The sequence below is a fragment of the Myotis yumanensis genome, unplaced genomic scaffold, assembly GCF_028538775.1.
Source record: "Myotis yumanensis isolate MYYU_CA2020_CCGP unplaced genomic scaffold, mMyoYum1.0.hap1 SCAF_6, whole genome shotgun sequence".
NCBI classification, from domain to species: domain Eukaryota; kingdom Metazoa; phylum Chordata; class Mammalia; order Chiroptera; family Vespertilionidae; genus Myotis; species Myotis yumanensis.
The window spans coordinates 62,875,125-62,895,914 of NW_027223757.1; the positions used below are offsets into that span (position 1 = coordinate 62,875,125).

Sequence of the window (20,790 nt, forward strand, 5' to 3'; positions counted from 1 at the left end):
TGTGACATTGATAGCCCAGTGTAACATCCTGAAACATGCAAGCTATACTAAAACTAACCCTCCCTTGTTCAGAAACTGGGAGTATTTGCTCTCTTGTCACTCACTCATACTTGTTTAACCACCAGGTCTTTTTCATGTATTTTGCCACTTAAAGTCTCTCCCATCCTGAACTCATGCAGTTTTCTGATCTTTCAGAGTATTGGGATAACATCAAAGAGAATAAAGGCCAACTACCAGTCAGAGTGGAGAATCATCCAAAGTTCTCTCATCACTCCTCCACTTTAGAGACATGACCTACCAGCAGAACCGGCAGAAGAGAGAAAGTTTTGAGTCACAGTTTATGTGAGACCAAGAGAAAACTGAAGGCAAAAGGGGAGACTTGGCACTTGCTGAATTCTAAGAGAAAGTAACTGATAGGAAACGTGAAGATGGTAGGAATTTCAGAATGAAGAACAAAGGTAAAAGATGGAGGGGGAGGGAGCAGAGAAAAGGGAGATGGCCTAAAGAAAGCCATGAGAATCCACCCACGAGTTTCTCTGCTAACACAGGGAAGGTCCTTGTGGGGACACTGCAAAGGTCTGGGAGGTGATGCCTCATGTTCCTGTACAGCCAGATAAGACAATGTAATTAGATCAATGGGGACACAAAACCCTCACTTCTGAATCCCTATAATCTGGGTTTATCAGCAGTAACTTTGAATAAATTATTACTTGGCCCTAACCAGTTTGGCTCAGTGGATAGAGTGTTGGCCTGCAGACCAAAGGGTCCCAGGTTCGATTCTGGTCAAGGGAACATACCTTGGTTGCAGGCTCCTCCCCGGCCGGCACCCTGGTAGAGGCTCATGCAGGAGGCAACCAATTGATATGTTTTCTCTCACATCAATGTTTCTCTCTGTCTTTCCCTCTTCCTTCTACTCTCCCTAAAAATCAATGGAAAAATATCCTCGGGTGAGGATTTAAAAATAAATAAAATAAAAATATTTCCTTTAAAAAAATTATTACTTGAACCTTCTTCAAGGTCCCATTTGTGAATCACCTTAGCAGATATGATGAACCAACCCGTAGCAGGAAGGAGAAGAAAAGCCATCCCCCTAAGCCAGTGGTCAGCAAACTGTGGCTCGCGAGCCACATGAGGCTCTTTGGCCCCTTGAGTGTGGCTCTTCCACAAAATACCAACTTCTGCGCATGGGCCACGAAGTTTCAATCGCACTGTACATGCGCGCCCGCATGTGGTATTTTGTGAAAGAGCCACACTCAAGGGGCCAAAGAGCCGCATGTGGCTCGCGAGCTGCAGTTTGCAAACCACTGCCTAAGCCAAGTACCATCTCCGGTCCATTGTGAGCATGAGAGATAACATCAGAACAGGCTCTGGACATCAAAGGGCCCAACCAGAGGCAACAACTCAGCAGGAGGGTAGGAGAGTTCCCTTCCTTCCCACCCAAAGTTATGCATACACGATGCATAAAGAACTTAGACAATATCCACTCACATACACAGATATAAAGTTGCAGCCACAATTTAAGTACCTAATTGTACCAGATTTTGCAAACCTGCCCAAGGTCACACTCTTGGTAGAGGTGTTGGGATCTCTGAAGGGAATGCAATAAGCAGTATCCTTCATCCTCACCCGGTATACAAAGTCAACAGATGAAGGAACCAGAATATTCACTCTATTGCTCCAAAAGACTGAGTTGGAGGGCACGGCCTGGTGTGAGAACACAGAGTGCCTGCCCACTGAAGCCCGGACTTCCTCACCATCCCAGGCAGCACTGAGCCCAGCAAGACCTAGGTCAGCACAAGGAGGAGGATGGCAGTGACCAAGAAGGATAAGCAGAGAGATGCATTCACTGTCACCAGTTCATTCTTCGTAACTTGACAATTCAGAAAAGGACTCTGCCCTGGCTGGTGTTGCTCAGTGGTAGAGTGTTAGCCCGCACATCAAAGGGGTGGAGGTCCATCCCAGGTCCTGGTCAGGGTGCATGTGGGAGGCAACTGATTGATGTGTCGCTCTCACATTGATGTTTCTCTCTCTCCCTCTCCCTCCCCCTCCCCTCTTCCACTCTCTCAGAAAAAAATAAATAAATAAGTGGAAAATATATCTTCAGGCAAGAATTAACTAAAAAAAAAGCGGGGTGGGGCGGGGGAGACTCTGTCTCCTTTGGGGTGGAGTGCGTTAAGGGAAAGAGAGAACCTAAGAACATTTAGGGCAGGCGTCCTCAAACTACGGGCCCGCGGGCCACATGCGGAAAACATTTATCCGGCCCGCCGGGTGTTTTTGCCGCCGCTGCCTGTCCTGCTTAGCAGCCGACTCGTCCCGGGCCCACAGTGCGCATGTGTGGAATGTCTGAGGGACAGTGAACTGGCCCCCTGTTTAAAAAGTTTGAGGACCTCTGATTTAGGGGAAATTCCACCTCACATACACCAGAGGGGAAGAGGCTCTCCCCTCTGATAAGAGGCAGAGCCAAGATTTAAGCTCGGGCCTGCCTGGCACCAAAGCCCACACTCTTAACCACCATGGTATCTGTATACAAATGTGTCTAGTGAGCTATTGGCAGGGTAGGCTAGCAGGAGTCTTGAGGACTTTGAAAAAATTAAGAGAAAGAGAGAGAGATTGATGGTGTATGTCAGGAAAATAAGTATATTGGAAAGGCAGGATCTGTACCCCCGCGGCATGGGCCTGGCCTCTTGGACTTGGGTCTGACCAGAGAAAGAATGAGAGACACAGCCAGAGAGAGACTGTAAACAGAAACGGAAAGAAGAGTTTCTATTAAAAACTCTGTGAGTGCCCCAGCCGGTTTGGCGCAGTGGATAGAGCATTGGCCTTTGGACTCTTTCGATTCCAGTCAACGGTACATACCGCGGTTGCAGGCTCAACCCCCGACCCTGGTCATCCCAACAGGAGGCAATCAACGATGTCTCTCTCTTTCTCTCTCTCTCTCTCTCTCTCTTTCCTCTCTCTCTCTCTCCCTATCTCTCTCTCTCTCCCCCTTTCCCCTCCCTCTCCTCCCTTCCACTTTTTCTAAAAAACAAAACAAAACAAACAATAAAACCTGTGAGCACCGAGGCACAAGAAGCCACACTCGATCCAAGGCATAAAGTCTAGCATGGAGTCCGGGAGAGCAAACTCCCCACTTCAGTGTGGAAATCAGTGTGGCTCTGGAGCAATGAGGACTCCAGAGAACGTGGCTCTTCCTTGGTCCCCTGACACCGTGGCAGTGGCAGTGGCAGTGGCAGAGGGAGAGCTGGGCATAGGGCTAATGCGAACATGTGTACAGGCCGCTCAGCTACAGAGCAGATGGCAACGCCAGGTGTATCCGTTAGGAATAAGGTAGCTGCATGTAACATCAATTTTTTAAATCGGTGTATTAGTTTTCTCTGGCTGTGTAACAAGTCACCACAAACTTTGTGGTTTCAAATAACACACATTGCTGATTTCACAGTTCCTGTGGGTCAAGAGCCTGAGCGCCTAGCGGGTTCTCTGCTTAGGATCTCCTGTGGCTCTAATCAAAACACCAGCTGGGCTGCAGCCTCACTGAGGACCCACTTTCGTGGGCAGAACTCAGTTCCTTACCGCTACAGGGCTTCTTCCTGGCTGTCAACTGGCAGTTGCCTTCGGCTTCTAAAGGCTGGTCTCAGGTCCTTGCTGCATGAGCCTCCCAACATAGCAGCCACGACACGGCAGTTCGTGTCTTCAAAGCCAGGGAAGGCAGGAGAGACGCCAGCAGGAGGGGCACTATAATCTTACATAGGTCCTGTCACCTTTGCCATACTCTGCCGGCTACAAGCAAGTCACATGTCACACCCACAGTCAAGGGTGAGGATCCATAATAGCATGAAAACCATTACATATTCCAGTGGTTCCAAGACTGAAATGATCTTCGGAATCACCTAGAAACTTAAAATCTCAGATTCAGAACCCACTCCTACACCTGCTAAATTAGACTTTTGGGAAGTAAACCCAAGGTTTTTTTGTCAAACCAGGTTCTTTATGAGAGTCTGATGGTGAACCAAGTTTAGAAGCTACCATTACAGACATTTTCAGTAAGTAATTACTACACCTTTTCCCAGTCTCCAAACTACGTTTCCTAGAGTTGAGATATAGATTTATTTTTTAATCTAAATATCTGTCCAGTGACTCTAATTACTCTATTATTGTGTAAAAATGGCATTAAATTAATCATATTAAATTAATTGATATTATTAGGTGATTACAAACCCCACTCCAACACCAAACACAAAGAACGAGGAAGGAAGTGAAGGGGGTTCATGATCAAGTCTCCTTCACCTCACTCATGTCAAACTCTTGTCACACAATAATGCCAACTCTAACCTACCCTCAGACAACCCACTTCTCACAACGAAACATGTTTACAGATGTGCTATAGACATGATTTAAGGTAAAATAAAAAGAACACTGATAATAGATGGGCATTTTAATTTTTTACTGATAAACCATGATTTTTATTGAATACATAATAGAGTACAATTAACAATAACATAAAATTTAAACTTTCAGAATTACCTTGATCGATATATAAAGCTTTAATTTTGGGAGAAAGAATGCTTCACTTCAACAGTATGTGTCACATATGCAAAACAGCTTCTCAAAATAGGAGATTTATGAACAAAATTTTATAAACCTTCCTGCGTTCATAAGAAATTGACTCTACCACATCAACTGCAACCTCCTAAAAATCCAAAACATAAAGGCTTGAGGGACCAGGATAGGGCCATATTTTACTGAAGCTATTAAAGCTAAATCTCAAAGAAGAGTGGTAAACTGTGGCCTCATGACAACATGAGATAGAATTCTTCTTAACTACGTGGCTACATATATCAATATCATCCCTATTCCAAAGACGCACACACACACACACACACACACACACACGCACACACACACACCCATGTGTCAGCATCCCTTGAAGTGAGAAACTCAGAAATCATCTAGAAAATATCTATTTTCCTGTGTTAGAATAATAATGGATGTCAAAATGACAACATTCTATGGAATGATGCAATGAGGCACTGTCTTTGGATGAGGCACACGAAAACAAAGCTCATTGGCTAGAAATAATTTTGAAACAAGCCTACTCCCACTGCTATGGACTTAATTAAAAAATGTATAGTTAATATTTAGTTTCCTGAAGTAAAACAACAGACCTCTATTCAAACTAGTGGTAAAAATAATTGCAACTCCAATTACTCCCAATGTAACTTAAGATACTTAACATAAATATCATTCGAATAGAAAATAGAAAAATTTTAAGTTCCTACAAGTATTATGCTTTACTAGAAGTTGAAAACAAAGGAAAGTGAAGACTATGCTCTTCTGTTTAACAGAAGCCTCTATGGAGAGTATAAAAGGTTCTGAAGCTTATCCAAGAGTGAATCCACTTACTATAGGTGTCTCAGATTTACAAAGTGCAAGAAAATGATGCACCCAAGGATAACTATACAATGGCACCTGGACCCATAGTAGCCACTTGGCAAGCTCAAAATATCTATTGTTCTTATGTTAAGAAACCTTGTGAAGGTGGGTTTTTACAACATATTTTTATAGAAATCAGTATTAAACTTCAATAACTCAAATTATAAAAAGTAAGGCTGTTACAAATAACTCCAGATTATATACCAACAGGTTAATCAGATGGCTTCTTTTTTAAAGATGGCCCAAGGAAATCATAGCTCCAATTTTTTAAAAAAATTTCATAGGACAGCCAGAAATGTTTAATGAAATAAATGAATTATATCAAAATTAAGATAATTGATGTTATATTGCCAGACTATTTGTAACTATATTTAACATAAACAGAAATTAGGGCTAAACATAACTTTAAAAAAAATAACTATACCCAGATTTTAAAGAATGGGAGCAGGGAGAATTATGCTATCTGCAATTCTGAAAATTTCCACATGTAGGATATGGTATTGCATATAGAAGTAACAAACTGTTAGGTAATAGATACATATCTGGATTTTATATTAGCACAATACTCCTTGAATTGTACTATAATCAACATACTAAAACAAAGATATTATTGTTAGAACATACAGAAAACATAAAGTACAATAGGTATTAAGATGGTGAAAACAAATATAAAAGCATTGTTCTGTTCTTGAATTGTTTTGCTACTAGTTTTCCCAACATTCAGTCTCTGGCACCATTGTCCACTCCAAACTGGAAGTGAGGAATGCTGGTGTTACTTAATAAGGCTCCCAGTTGATGGAAAAAGAGGGGAGGGGGCAGCTTTAAATTAGTTCCTATCAGTAAATGAAATTGATGGCATCCTATATGGATTTTAAGTCAGCATAAGCAAACTTACAGGTAAAGTGAGTTTTTAATATTACTCATAGCATGTGAAGAAAATAGTCTATACCATTAATGTTCACTACTAGATATCATCCTTTCTCCTTATTTCTGTGGCTTTTTAATCACTTTTCATCCAAACCCATGGCCTGTAGCAGGCAAGTCTTCTGAGACATGAAGGTGGAAGTCCTAATTTTTAAATGAGGAAATATGGTCTAAAAAATGTTCAAAGCCCGGCCCCATGGCTAAGTTGGTTGGAGCATCATCCCATGCACCAAAAAGTTGCAGGTTATGGAAGGCAATGGATCAATGTTTCTCTCACACATCAATGTCTGTCTGTCTGTCTCTCTCTCTCTCTCTCTCTCTCTCTCTCCCCGCCCCTCCATTTCCCTCCCCCTCCTTTCTTCCCTCCCTTCCTTTCTCCCTTCCTCTCTAGAATTAATAAAAAATATCCTCGGGTGAGGATAAAATTTTAAAAAGGTTCAAACTATCTTCCACTGGCCTGTCCATTCTAGGGTTTTCTAATATATTACACTCAAAGTTCAGTATAAATTATTCACCAAAGAATATAAGGTATTGGTGGTAAGTAGGGCAGGGTAGGAGGTACCTTTGTCGCCCCCTACCCCTATCGCCAGCTTCATTACACCATACAGGAGGCCCACACATGTGAAATCCAATTACATATAACAATGCTTATTCTAGATCAGAGTGTTCAACCATGTGACAGAACTTTTCCCCACTTAGAAACAAACACAGGAAAATTATTTGTTTGATATTTAACTGCTCTGTCTCCATAGACCTCTCAAACTTTAAAGCACTGAATGCTGGTGATTTCTACTTTGGTACCCAAAATATCCATAAACAATAATACATGAACATCCACTCGACTACACTTTCTTAAAGTTAACAAAAAATAAAATTGTCTTTAAAATTCATTTTAAAAGATATATTTGCATACTTTATTTCTGACTGCTTTATTTTTAAACAGTTGAAAATATTGTAATGCAGACTCTCTGGAGCCCATGGCAATTATTTTTCCCAGGTCCGCTTGAGAGGTATGCCATGGACTTAAGGAGTAATATTAAAACATTTCTTAGAGTTAGTAAAAGTTCTTTCATTTGTTTTTTACATAGCTAATATATTTTAATATATTTAGAAGGGGAAGTAGGAGAAAAGAAGGAAAGGGAAGTAAGGCAGAGGGAGGAGAGAAAAGAGAAAGAATAGGAAAGGAATTCTTCTTTAAAGATTTCACCCAGATAAATGAATATTATGACCCAGGTGCTCACAATTCAGGAAATTTTTAAGCATTCGCAGCAAGCATCAGATGGCCCCAGATGGCACACAGTGCGGTGCTCAGCCGCTGGAGCCTAGAAGCGCTTCCGCAGGTCCCCGGCAATGCCCTACATACTTCACTTCAGCCATCACGTCACGACTCTGGTCCCTGGCAAACCTCAGCTGCTTTTGCAGACCAGAGAGGTCACTTTGCTGTCACTTATTGAAGATTTTGTCATAGCCCTGGCTTACCACACCCTATTCCTAACAAAACGTGTGCCTCCTGGCCTAGGACCTTCTAGTCTAAGTCACGTAAGGCAAGTATTGCAACGCGCTCCAACCCTCCCCCTGAAACAGAGCCAGCGTGTGGGCCGAGGACGTGAGAAGAACAGCACACCCAGGACCCTTTCGGGTAGTTTTCTGGACACACCTCAACCGCTGCCCCCACCAGCAAAGCACAGGGAAACACATCCCCTTTCCCATTCTTCTCTCCAGAAGAAAAATAGAGGAAATGTAAAGGTATGTGGTATGTGATTACATTTGGAGTGGAAAAACCACATTTTGATTAAAAAAAAAAAATTCACCATCTACATTGGGAAAAGGGGGATGTGATATGCAATGGCAAAGGCGGTACAGAGACCACGGCGGGGGGCTGGGCTGGCGAGTGTTAAGGCGGATGTGGGAAGGGGACAGAACAAGCTCCTCCTTCTGGCTATTTTCTCCCAGTTCTCGGGGAATTTGTCTTTAACGCTAAAAACTAATATGACTGAAGCTCCTTTAAAATGGAGTCAGAGCTGCCATCCCAAAGGAGCTGCCTTGCGAGCCTGAGGCCTCACACCTTCGGGAGGTTAACACAGGGCAAAATAACCTACAGCGGCTCTGGGTCTGCAAGGACAGCAAGGAAGCAGCTGTTGTGACTGCCACACTGACGGCTACGGGGCTGAAAATGAAACACATCGTTCAGAATTAAACATCGCTAGGTTAGCTCATCTGCACCAATAGGAGCATCTTCCTTCTAATGATGTCACTGCTTTCCTTCCCTTTCTCATAAATACCCCTTGTCTCTGTCTCCTAACCCGAACACTATCTGGGCTTCTGCCTCCATCAGTGCTTTCCGAGTAACGATTCCTTTTTATCTCAAATAAATGCTGATGCCTCTAGCCTTGGCCTTTTATTTTTAGGTTATCAATACTAAAGGAAAGACTGATGTTTAACAAGTCTGAAGAACCTCATTTCCTCTGGAAAATGAAAAGAAGAATGGATCTAAAATAACACATTTATTCTGGAGAAAACAGCACCTCCTCCAAAATCCTAAAATATTTTAAAGAGGGGAAACGTAAAGATACACAGCTGCAATAATTCGACATTTTGTTGCACACGGAAGTCAGGTGAAGAAATCGATGCAGCCATACCTACTAGGACCTGTGGTACAGCATCCCCCTCAACCCCACAAAAAGAAGGAAAAAGAATTGTTGTTCAAAATAGTCAGAAGCAACATTGGATTATGGACATAAGACAATCACGTGTGACTCTGGAAATGGGCTCCACGGAGGCCTTCAAAAGTCAGTCACAGCCAACGCTGCAAAGAGAACAGAAGCACGAAACAGAAAACAAGGACAACTGGGGAGTGATGGAGGGAGGCCGGCGCGCCGCTCTCGCTCTCGTAGGGGCAGCTACAGAGGTCACAGGAGGACAGCTTCACTTTGGAGTTGTAACTTCTCACCGCTCGTCTCCCTGTTCAAAGAGGAGGACATCAGTTTACACGTCTCCCTTGTTTAGAAACGTTTGCTTTGCCAAAACTTAAAAGCATTTCAGTACTCTTTCCTGAGTTTTCCATTCTCCATACAATTTTATTTTTCTTTACAAGAAACAAGTGAAATGCTCCAGAGGGGCCCACACTGCTAACCAAATCCAAGTGGGAAACAGTGCTTTTGGTCCAATCTGTGCACGACCCACAGTTGCCGGCATGAACAGAGAAAACGGGCTGCAGCTGCCTGCTTTGGGGCAAGCCCACCCTGGAGCCTCCTGGAATGGGAAAGACTTTCAATTAAGGGTTGTTTCACTTCCTCCAGAGTTTCTTTTAGGGCGATATTGTCTGTGCATTCGAGTAAAGTTCTGATCATGAGAACTACTGAAAAGAGATACTTACATTGTATGTTAACTATGATTGAAAAATAAATTAATTTTTTTAAAAAACAGAAAGAAGATTTTACAAAGGGCTTTATTTAAAAGTACAAAAATATGAAGAAAACTCCGCTTATGCAATGCCTTGTTTCAATGCTTTAAAACGGTAGTTTTCCAATCGGTGTGTCGCAAGAATTTTTAAAACATGCAATCCCTCTCGATTGAGTCAGGGGCACTGACCTCCTTTCCCTTAGATTGCCAAGTAAAAAAAGGACAACAGTCAATACAACCATAGCTGTCCAATGTGAATGAATCAAAATTATACCTATTTTTTGTCAGATCAGAAAAAATTATATTTTTGGGGGGTACAGCAGAATTTTAGTAATTAGTTTATGTGTGCCATGAGATGAAAAGGATTGAAAATTGCTGCTTTAAAACATTGAGAACATAATCTTCTAAAAAGTACTCAGCTTTGGTAAATTTTATAGGATAAGCTAATATGAAACAAACTATATAAAGCACTTACAACACTCTAATGAAGTCATTATAAAACAAATTACTTTAATTTTTACAACTTTCAAAAATATTCTATCTTCAAATTCCTTCCTATTTAATTTTTTTTAATGTTATAAATATGTTTTCTAACTTTAGGATTTTCAAAAATGAGATGGTAGGCTTTTAAAACTCCGATCTTTCCCACATGTTCATTTAAAAATGTGCCTCTCATAAATAAGTTGTTTTCCACACACAAAAGTAAATTTACATAGACTGAACCTCTTTGGTTTCTTAAAGGTTGAAAATGTTCTCCGTAACACCTAAGGAACATCACTTGGGAAATTCTGCAGCGAGGTCACATAACAAAGTTGGATAACTAGATACTATCCTTGTGTCTCCACAGCATATCCGGTCCTTCTGGCAGAAACAAGGTACAACATCAGTGGTTCCCCAACATGTCCCACAAGGACCTTGTAAATGATCAGTTGTCTTCATTTAAATGAAAAGCTTACCTCCTGCTCCCCTACCTCCTACACTTCCCCTAACAATACCCCCCACCACAAAACCAATCCAGTTGGTGACCACTTTGAATAAATGAATTAGTGAGTGATTGAATGAATGAAGGGATGGATGGGTGGGTGCCTAGCTTACTCCTAAAGTAACAGGAAGTCAGAACTCACTTACTTGGTTCATAGTAATCCACTATGGACACAGAAGCATCTTGTGCATTTGAAACTTTAAAGTTTCTCACAGCGGGGATATCAACACAGAATTGGGTTTCATTTACCTTGAAAAATACAAAAGACTTTTAAGAAAATGGCAGACTATGTGTTCATGAAAAAGTAAAAGATATTTCTTTTTCTTATCATTTTAGGAGACAGATAAAGAAACTAACATTTAGGGAGCACTTCTACATGCCCTGTACTGTGGTAAGCACTTTATATAAATTATCTCATTTAACCATAAACTACCCTTACAGGACAGGTATTGTTCTTACTTCCATTTTACTGAGAGGGATAGATACTGAGTGGTCAAGCAGCAATCCCAAGGACAAATGCTCTGAGGCCCTGGTGCCTCACCCAGACCCCCTGCCTGGGGCAGTGCGCCCACAGCAGTTCCTGCTAATAGCTCACAGCAGCCCCTTATCTGGAGAAAGGCCCTCAGCTCACAGGAGCCACTTCTGCCAGTGAGTGAGGTAACCCTGGGGTGGGAGCACCCCGCAGCCAATGACTGATATGAAGTACAAAAGGCCAGCCTCCTTGCTTCTAAGAGGGGCAGCTTATGCCAAGTTGGCAAACAAAACTGGTTAAGGAATCTAAAATTGACAAATGCCTTCAAACATTCCATCATATACCAATTAGCAGTAAATAAAAGTTCAAATTAATCTGTCAAAACATAATGGACACTCAAATTAAGATAACTATTAACAAGAACATCTCGGGTATAGGACAAACTTCAAAACCAATTATGTTATTAAATAAAAACTCTAAATTTGTTCTTCAAGTTCTAAATCAGGCCTGTGGCTTTTAAGCAGTTATTTAGTATATGAAAATTCCTGAACAGCAAAAGAATCCTAGAGACCCTGAATTAATTTTAACAGGTTTTTAACCAGAGTGACTTTTGAAGTCTTAAAACAATGAGAACATTCAAGAACTAGCTTTTTAAAAGTAGATATATTGCTAAAGCAATATATTTCTGATTCATATTTGGCAAAACTGGAATAAAAAAACATACATATTCCCCCCATGTAACATGAAATCTTAAAACACTTAGAACTCAAATTTCAATTCAACCTATGAATTTCATATAGATGTTAGAAGAAAAGAATAAACTTACAGACCAGCGGTTTTAAGACATAAGTAGAGTCTTGAATTCTTCACTTACATTATTCTCACATATTTTATGCACCTTATTCTTGGACCAATAATTTTCATACAGCAATGGGAAGTATGTATGAAAATTATGTAATAATTACATATAAAGACCAAACCTCTGAAAATATTCTGCTATGATGTAAGCACCTGACATCAATGCAGGAATGTTAACCCACTTTGGGATTTATTTAAAGCTTCATAAAAGCATTTTAAAACATGTAATTAAAGCTTTCATCATCAGCATTTAAACAAATATGTTTAGCAATTCCCTGAGGCGAGGGAGGGGTTCTCAAAGGGAGATCTGGACTTGATTTTTAAAATTCTAATGTGGCAGTTTCTATATATTTATTTTACATCTGGCATGAAATAATGATTTGGTTATCAAGACTCTTATCGGGGTCATCATTAATAGCAATGCTCTTTAATTAAAGTAATTCTATAATGATGTCTTTTTAATGAGAACAAATATAAGGTTGCTGTGTTAAAGTCACTCAGGGACACAAAATGTTGAAATAACAACTTAAAGAAAACATGGGTAAAGTAAGGGAGACTTTGAACACAAGAAACGGAGGCTCTGTCAATGGTCACCATGATGAAACGGGTTTCACTACTTACAGAATCCAAGTATAGGTTGAGTTTCCCCTGATTGCTCTCCACTTTCTTCACTATCTCGGTCAGAGGAATTGCATTTGACGGCACAGTGAAACCGCTGAGCAGGTTCACTTCCATGAGGGCCATGCCACTTCTTTCTGGGCTCAAAAACCTACATCGAAAGGAAAGGATGGAAGAAAAACCAAAAGCTGCTGGCAAACTATCTTCATAGAAAAGTTGAAACTGCCAAGTGTCATTTCAAATATTACTGTATCGTTCCAATAAAAATCACTGCAGAAAACTGTAAAACAGGGTCATCCTTTCCTTCCAGGTGTGAACGCCTTATCACTTTCAACCACAGGAGGAATAATGGTAGAGAATGTGTTCACTTCGCAGACAGTGTGAAATGCCTGCCATGCAACAGGCCTGGGTAGGTTGTGACAGATACAACCTAGGTGCCCGTTCAGCAGGCAACTCTGTTTTCGAGTGGTGACTCCAAACTGAATTGCATTTTCTCAAAAGCTGACAGCCCGAAAGGCTCCCGCAGGAAGCCGGGACTGACACAGAGGCATCGTTTACCGCCACTTTGCAGCAGAGCCAGGCCAAGTCTTTAGCAACCGTGCCTTCATCTGGTTTTACGTCCTTCCCTTTGTTCTCCCGCATACTTGGAGCACATTTTGTGTTTTCTTTGGCCACCCGGAGACAGGGTCAAGCCTCGGAAAGTTTTATCACACCTCCTCGTTCCCTCACACTGCTGTACACAATGTCAGCATCAAAGCACCTGGGCACCAACAACATTTTGTCTCCTTTAAAGTAAATATTTTTCTAAAATGAAGAGCTGGCAAGAGCTTTCTGTTTGGAGCAGAAGGAGCCCAGTGTGGTTACGGGAAGGAGTGTGTCTCCAACATGAAAGAATCATAGCATTGTTAAGTGAATTCCTGGTGTCCTTTCCCGCAGCAAACCCCAGCAGGGCTGGCAGAAAATCTTGCTTTTTAGAGCAATGAACCGATGACCGATGGAAAAGCCATACAGTACAACTGCTGACTGCAGCTGCCTCCGCAAACCCAACTGTAAAGTCTCTTGATTCAAAAACTTTCTGCCTGGCCGGTGTGGCTCCGTGGTTGAGCAGTGGCCAATGAATTAGGAGGTTACTGGTTTGATTCCTGGTCAAGGCACATGCCCAGGTCGTGGGCTTGATCCCCAGTAGGGGGCAAGCAGGAGGCAGCCAGTCGATGATTCTCTCTCATCATTGGTGTTTCTCTCTCTCTCTCTCCCTCTCCCTTCCTCTCTGAAATCCATAAATAATGCTTTTTTAAAAAAGAACTTTCTAAAGGAGCTGCTCTCAAACTTGTGTGTGTGTTAGAATGAGCAGAAAGCTGAGGACCACAACTTCACAGACTCGCCCCACTATACCTTTGAGTGGAGCCTTTTTTCCTTATGATTTAACAAGATCCTCAGATGCACTGGATACAAACCAAATTTACAAACACCTTACATGTACTCCCAGAAGCTATAACTGCCTCATTATCCACAGTGAGACTTTCTAAATTGGAATATTTTCACTATCTAAAAAAAGAAAATGAAACTATTCTCTTCATTGAACTTGCCTGCTCTTATGAAATTTTGAGTTAAAAATATAACATTCACCCTAACTGGTTTGGTTCAGTGAATAGTGTCAGCCTTTGGACCAAAGGGTCTTGGGTTTCATTCCGGTCAAGGACACGTACCTTGGTTGCAGGCTCCTCCCCGGCCCAGATCCTGGTCAGGAGGCAACCAATCGATATGTTTTCTCTCACATCAATGTTTCTCTCTGTCTTTCCCTCTCTCTTCCACTCTCTCTAAAAGTCAATGGAAAAATATCCTCAGGTGAGGATTAACAAATAAATTTTTTTAAAAAATAACACTGAATACCAAATATGAACCTGGAATAATTGCTTAACATAAAACTGACATAAAAACAACCAGAAATAACCAATTTGGGTGTATTAAATGTGATTGGTTAATTTCCAGTTTTCATCAATTAGACCTGAGTTTTAGTAAATTTTTCCATGCAAAGTTCTTATAAGTACAAAGAAAACTTGTAAATAATGTTGGACACATTGAGAAATGCTTAAATATTATTAGGTCACACATTTCTAGTTGAAGTCTAAAGTATAATGCATAACAAATCTTTGTTCAATGTAACTCCTTCTGTATTGATATAGTTAGATATATATAAATAATTAAATCTTCAAATCTTCTTTTGTAAAGGGGAATGAGGAGAGTTAAACAGATACTAACCTTGTGCATACATTCAAATTCAAATGATTGATATCATCTTCATTATCTTTTACAGCAACATCTAAGTCAAAGACTTTTTGACTTTGGATTGATTTTTGGTTTTTGTAAGACTCTGAATCTTTCACATTATAAAAAACATTTAGCTGCAAAAATAACAAATTAGCATTAATAACAAATTAGCAATAAATTGTTAGCAATAAATTACCATCATTATGTTTTCTAAATGTTAGGTAATGATTATCAACTACATTCACAAACTCCAACCTAGAAAAAAAATTAGTTTTACTAGCTAACAAAGTATCATTAGTAACAAACATTGTTATGAAAGTTTATAAGTAATGATTTTTAAAACTGAGAAAAGTTTGCTAACATTCCAAAACAAGTGTCATAGATTATCATGAATGATAGTCATGGGTATTGTTTTCTTCCAAAGAATGTAAAACATTCCCTATTGGGAAAAAGTGAAACTATTGCCAACTTTCTGTCTTTATTATTATTTTTTTTCTTAATCCTCACTTTAGGGTATTTTTCCCCCTTGAGTTTCAGAAAGTGAAAAGGGTTGGGGGAGGAAAGAGAGAAACATCTATTGCCAACTTTCTTAAGAGTGTCCACTAATTTCTAAACTCTGCTGCCTAACTGAAGTCATCTTTCACACACTGGAACCTTAGAAACTCTAAGATAAAACAAAGCTAAAACCTCTAAGAGCCTTGGTGGGACAGAAACCTATTCAACTGCTCAGGATTCTTTTTTTATCATATATCTTTCAGAGATGATAAAATAAATAACGGTCTTCAAGTCAACTGGGTCTTTTCCAGCATATACATACTCTGCGTCCACCAATAATGTGAGGTGCTGTGTGGACACTGGGGAGTGTGAGAACCAGTGTTTTACTCAAATGAATCCTAAGATCAGAAGCTTGGGAAAATTCTCTAGGCCTGCCTCATGCCACGTTGAACTGGAATCTAAATTTTTTACCTCTTCCACATTTTTTGATCCAAGGTTCATAAGCCTTCCTATTGTTATGTAAGTTGTATTTTTTTTTTCTGCTTTATACTTAAATCACACACAGAGAGAACTAAACCTCTAATACCCATTGTGGATTTACATACTATTAAAAATCCTTTCTCTGAGCCTTCATCTTTTAAACCTAAGGTTTCCAACTTTTCATTCTGCCACTCCTAGCTCAAATCCGTCATCCCCTTGATCATTCTTGTTTTCTCACCCTGGAAATTCTCCAACTCTTTCTTTAACTACAGCTAAAATTATATAGAGTATTTTTGGAGCAGTTGAAGGAATGGTTTCATAAATTTGGAGAGATGATCGCTATTACTTTCATCATCCCTCTTCCAGTGGCATGCAATTGTCCTTTAAGAACCAACACCATCAAAACACAAACAAGGACTATTAAATTTGTCCTCTGGGGCATAAGTAATGTCATCTATAACTAAGTATTAGGGTTTATGTTTGGCCCACAATAAAGTTCAACTGCTCACTCAGAGAACTTCAAAAGATCTTGCAGCTTATTTCCAACAGCTTAGCATTTTATTACTCAAAAGAAGTTAACATTTACTGTAAAACTGAGAGTTTTCTTTGCCATTCTTTTTCCAGGGCCCTTAGAAAAATATCAACTAGAGGAAATCTCAAGATTTATTCCAGCATGACCTTCTTTCTGCAGTGTTTTTCTCCATCATGCACAGTGCCTATTAGTCCCTACCTTTTGTTTTCTGCACGTTGATAAACACATAGGACTGATGAACATTCTGACCAGTAGGTGCCATATTTACCGCTGTGCCCTTCAAACCTCAAGTAAAAATCACTTGGCTTAAGGAATTTGTCTACATTTGGTTTATCGAGAATGAGTGCCAACCAATTTGGTGACTAAAGTATACTTATATAATTTTCCAATTGTATCTAAAATATCCTGTGTATTTACTTTCAGATTTACTGTTTGCATTGAAAGATGGTTTAGGAATGAGAATTTTCAGCCGGTCTTTGTTAGTAAAGACCAATACAAACTCTCCACTCTTTTTTCTTTCAATCTTTTTCATTGAATACCATTCCTTTTAACTGTGATCATTTTTCCTTGATTTTTAAAAAACATTCACTTGTTCTGAGTATCAGAACAATTAATCTTAGAATTATTTGGAAGTTCCCAAATTATACCTAAGCTTCTGCCTTACTTAGTAAGTGTTTCTGCTCTCTTGTCTAGAACAACTGTCCTGGTGTTTTAAAAAAGTCCATTTTCTGTATAATAGCCTTTTTTTTTTTTACTTTCTCAGTAAATCTTTCAGGGTTTGTTTGGTTTGTTTTTTCTAATCAAGCACATAATCATTGTTGGACCTATCACATATTATATTGGGTTTCTAATGAAATGATTTTTAGTTCCTATGATTTTCATGTATTATTTAGTATAATAATTATTTCATCCTATATTTCATCCTGTATTTTTCATGCTACTTTCATTTTATTCTAATCCCTATTGCATGATAAAAGGTAGATTTCTTTGGATTTTCTTCCTGTACCAGAACATTAACCATATCATGCTCTAGTACAGGACACATTTCCTATCTTTAGGTCAATTACTTGTAATGCCATGTTGACCTTTATATTGTTTGATGAATATTAAGTTGTAAGTAAAATGCATATTTATTTATCAAGTCATAGCATTAAAATTCAGAGCTCTATTTTCATAAAATAATGTGGGAGTTCCCAACAAGTCACAGGAATAGTGTTGGAGGATTTTCATCCTCACTTCAAGCTGTATATAATAACCAAGAAATATTTATCCAATAGATTATCAGCCCATAGAGTTGCTGTCTATTCTCCAGCTAATAACGTCTCTAATAGTGATTTATCTTGCCTAACTCATATAAATAAATCATTAAGGATTCTATACATTGTCTAACTTAAAGATTTAGCAGTGCCCCAAACCAAAGAACTGTTATAACAAGTCATATTTAACCAAATATTATTACATACCTGACAAACAGCAAATCCATAACCATCTGCGGAAATATTAACTTCAATTGGCACTGCCACAGCAAGCTGAATAAAAGTGGGGGAAAGTGAATAAGGCGAATTTTCCATATCTAGGTCCTTCCAAGTAGCACAAGAGGTCAGTGTGATTCCTCATTAGGGATACAGTGTGAGAAATCTGTGGAAAGCTCTAAGAACTTTACAGGGCCTCACATATCAAAAGCTCTGGGTCAACCATGACAGAAGTGAAGTTAGAGAAAGTAGCGCCCACTCTTCACACGCCCTCACCTCTGCCCTTTAGAAAAGCACATTAGCGCTAGGGGTAGGCCTGCTCTTCTTTAGGGGCTGATGCATGAAAGACAAGAAACATGCCAGCTTTCTCCACTGACCTCCCTTAGTCAGTGCCTAATCCCTTGGTCATGCTGGGCACCCAGTGACACATCATCATTGCCTATGACTAAGGTTATTCCTTCTTTTCCTTTGCCATAACCCCTCTTCCTCAGTTTCCAGCCTTGAAATTATTACTTTCATCCATTACCCTCAAGTTCCCACAAGGTTACCCAGGGAGATAAGGTTAGGGTCTAGCATAGGCCTTTATTCCATATCAAAGTAAGAATTCTATTACTAGTTTTATCAATTCTCTAATGAGGACAGGTGGGGCAGCTGAAAAGAACATGGTCTTTGAAACCATGGGTTCAAGTCATAGCTCTACTGTTGTTAGTAGCATGATCTTGAGCAAGTTCTTAACCTCTCTCAGCCTCAGTTTTATCATGTGTACAATAGGGATAAAAATAAGAAAATATATCTGCTGGATGGAACTTACTTCTTAGTGCTGGTTTGAGAAATAAGTGCAGTAGCACATGTAAAGAAATTGAGCACGATTCCTGCAAAGAATAGTATCTCAATGGGTGTTCATTCTGGTCCCAATATGTCAGTGCCCATGTTTTCTCCTTTTCAAAATTCCCATCCCCTCCTCCCTTCCCCAGCTCAGCAAATTCAACCAAAGGAGTGTGCTCCTTCCTCCCAGTCGCTACAGGGCTCTGGGAACAAGTCTTTGTTGAAGTCAGTAGAACGGAGTTAAAACCATTTTCTACCCTACGGAGTCATCTGCACAGAATTTTAAATAACCACCCCTTGTCCACACCTCTGCTGACTGGAGGATAAAGCGGTTCTGTGTGTCAATCAGAAACTTTACAGGACTTGGTGCCACAGGCCCCGTTATGGTCACTTGCATATGTGTCCCTTCTGTGTTCATCAGGGCTGCAAATTCAGACAGGGCCTTCAAGGCCACAATGGTGTCCTGTTGAGAAAAGAAAACCATGTGTATATAAGTATACATCAAGGTCTTCCAAGGGTAAATACAGTAATGTTTAGGAACCCCGCTATACAGTCATCCCCCTTCCCTGAGAGTGGAAGTCTCCTTTATTCATCTTTGAATCTCCTTGAGAGGCTCAGAAAATATTGGCTGGACAGAACTCACCATCTACAATATCAGTTACCACAGATGGGAAAATGGCTAATACAGTCGGGGAACTAATTTATTCCCTATAAATATCAGAGGCGATGTTTATATCCATGATGAGAAAAAGTTAAAATGAGTAATTTAAACCTTTGGCTTAAGTTACTTAACTTTTAAACTGCTAAGTAATTTGATGAAGTCATGAAAAAAAAGCAACTACATACTTCCTAAAGCTATGGATGGATGGGTGGATGGATGGGTGGATGGATGGATGGATGGATGGATAATAAATTTAAAACTGTCATGACTGCCCTAGCTGGTTTTGCTCAATGGATAGCGCGTCGGCTGCAGACTGAAGGGTCCCAGGTTCGATTCCGGCCAAGGGCACATGCCTGGGTTGCAGGCTCAATCCCCAGTAGGGGGCGTGCAGGAGGCAGCCTATCAATGATTCTCTCATCATTGATGTTTCTCTCTCTCCCTCTCCCTTCCTCTCTAAAATCAATAAAATGTATTGAAAAAATAAATAAATAAAAACTGTCATGACTCACCTGGGTAGATACAAAACCTCCCAAGCTGTTTCTTTGCCTGCTCAGCCACCTCATAATTGCGATTCCATCAGAAATCCGATTCTGCAGGAAGTGTGAGTGCAGCGCATAGGCTGCGACTTCGATATCCAGGGATCTGGGCTGCCAGGACTCAGAAAGTCCGGACGCTGATGACACCCAGAATAGCATGTCTCCTGCAAGAGAAAAGTAATGCCAGAATGACCAATGACAGAAAACCTACATTTTATACCATTAAATAGCCTTACACTGGTCCAAGTTCTAGTTGGCTAACATAAAATGATTTCTATTGCTTTATATGTATATATGTATGCCAAATAAAACATGTATATTTAAACACACACATGCATGCACAGATATAAACATGTACTTATACGTCACTTTTTAAACTATTGAAACATAAATTTTCATTCTTTCCCTATTGGTTATATGTGAGGATGTTTTGATGAAAATATTTTCCCAAAAGATATCCATATGTTTGGCTCTAGACTCAATAGCTATAAATAAAAGAAAAAAAACATACTATATTCCAGAAAATAATGTACATAACTTTTCTGAACAGGCCATCACAAAAATATTTTAGAATACATTGGAAAGAACCCTGCTCTGGGAATCAGACATTAACCAGTTCTAATGTTCTGGGAAACCTCTCCTTCATTATCTGAAAGTTGGTGTTATAAGTTCAAAATCCAAGACCCCAAGAAAAAAAAGAGGGACCCTGGCCAACTCAACAATCTTCCTAGAGATATTCCTACGAGCCCCTGGAGGAGCATCCTATTTGGTGCCTCCCCCCTCAAATAGTAATGTTTAGATGATGGTTACACTTGGGTGGAATGTGTAATAACTG

General features: G+C 40.0%; 1 protein-coding gene across 1 annotated transcript in view; it reads right to left on the reverse strand.

Annotated features, from left to right (window-relative positions):
- Nucleotides 1-4,432: 4,432 nt before the first annotated feature.
- The window catches only part of CD109 (CD109 molecule), a 121,805-nt gene continuing 105,447 nt past the window's right edge, over nucleotides 4,433-20,790 (reverse strand). The window contains exons 27-33 of the mRNA XM_070418229.1: nucleotides 19,929-20,119; nucleotides 19,066-19,221; nucleotides 17,925-17,990; nucleotides 14,946-15,088; nucleotides 12,690-12,837; nucleotides 10,885-10,987; nucleotides 4,433-9,315 (exon numbers count right to left, since the gene is read on the reverse strand). Coding sequence (XP_070274330.1) covers nucleotides 9,149-9,315; nucleotides 10,885-10,987; nucleotides 12,690-12,837; nucleotides 14,946-15,088; nucleotides 17,925-17,990; nucleotides 19,066-19,221; nucleotides 19,929-20,119 — 974 coding nt within the window. The 3' untranslated portion in view covers nucleotides 4,433-9,148. The remainder of the gene's footprint in view (nucleotides 9,316-10,884; nucleotides 10,988-12,689; nucleotides 12,838-14,945; nucleotides 15,089-17,924; nucleotides 17,991-19,065; nucleotides 19,222-19,928; nucleotides 20,120-20,790) is intronic.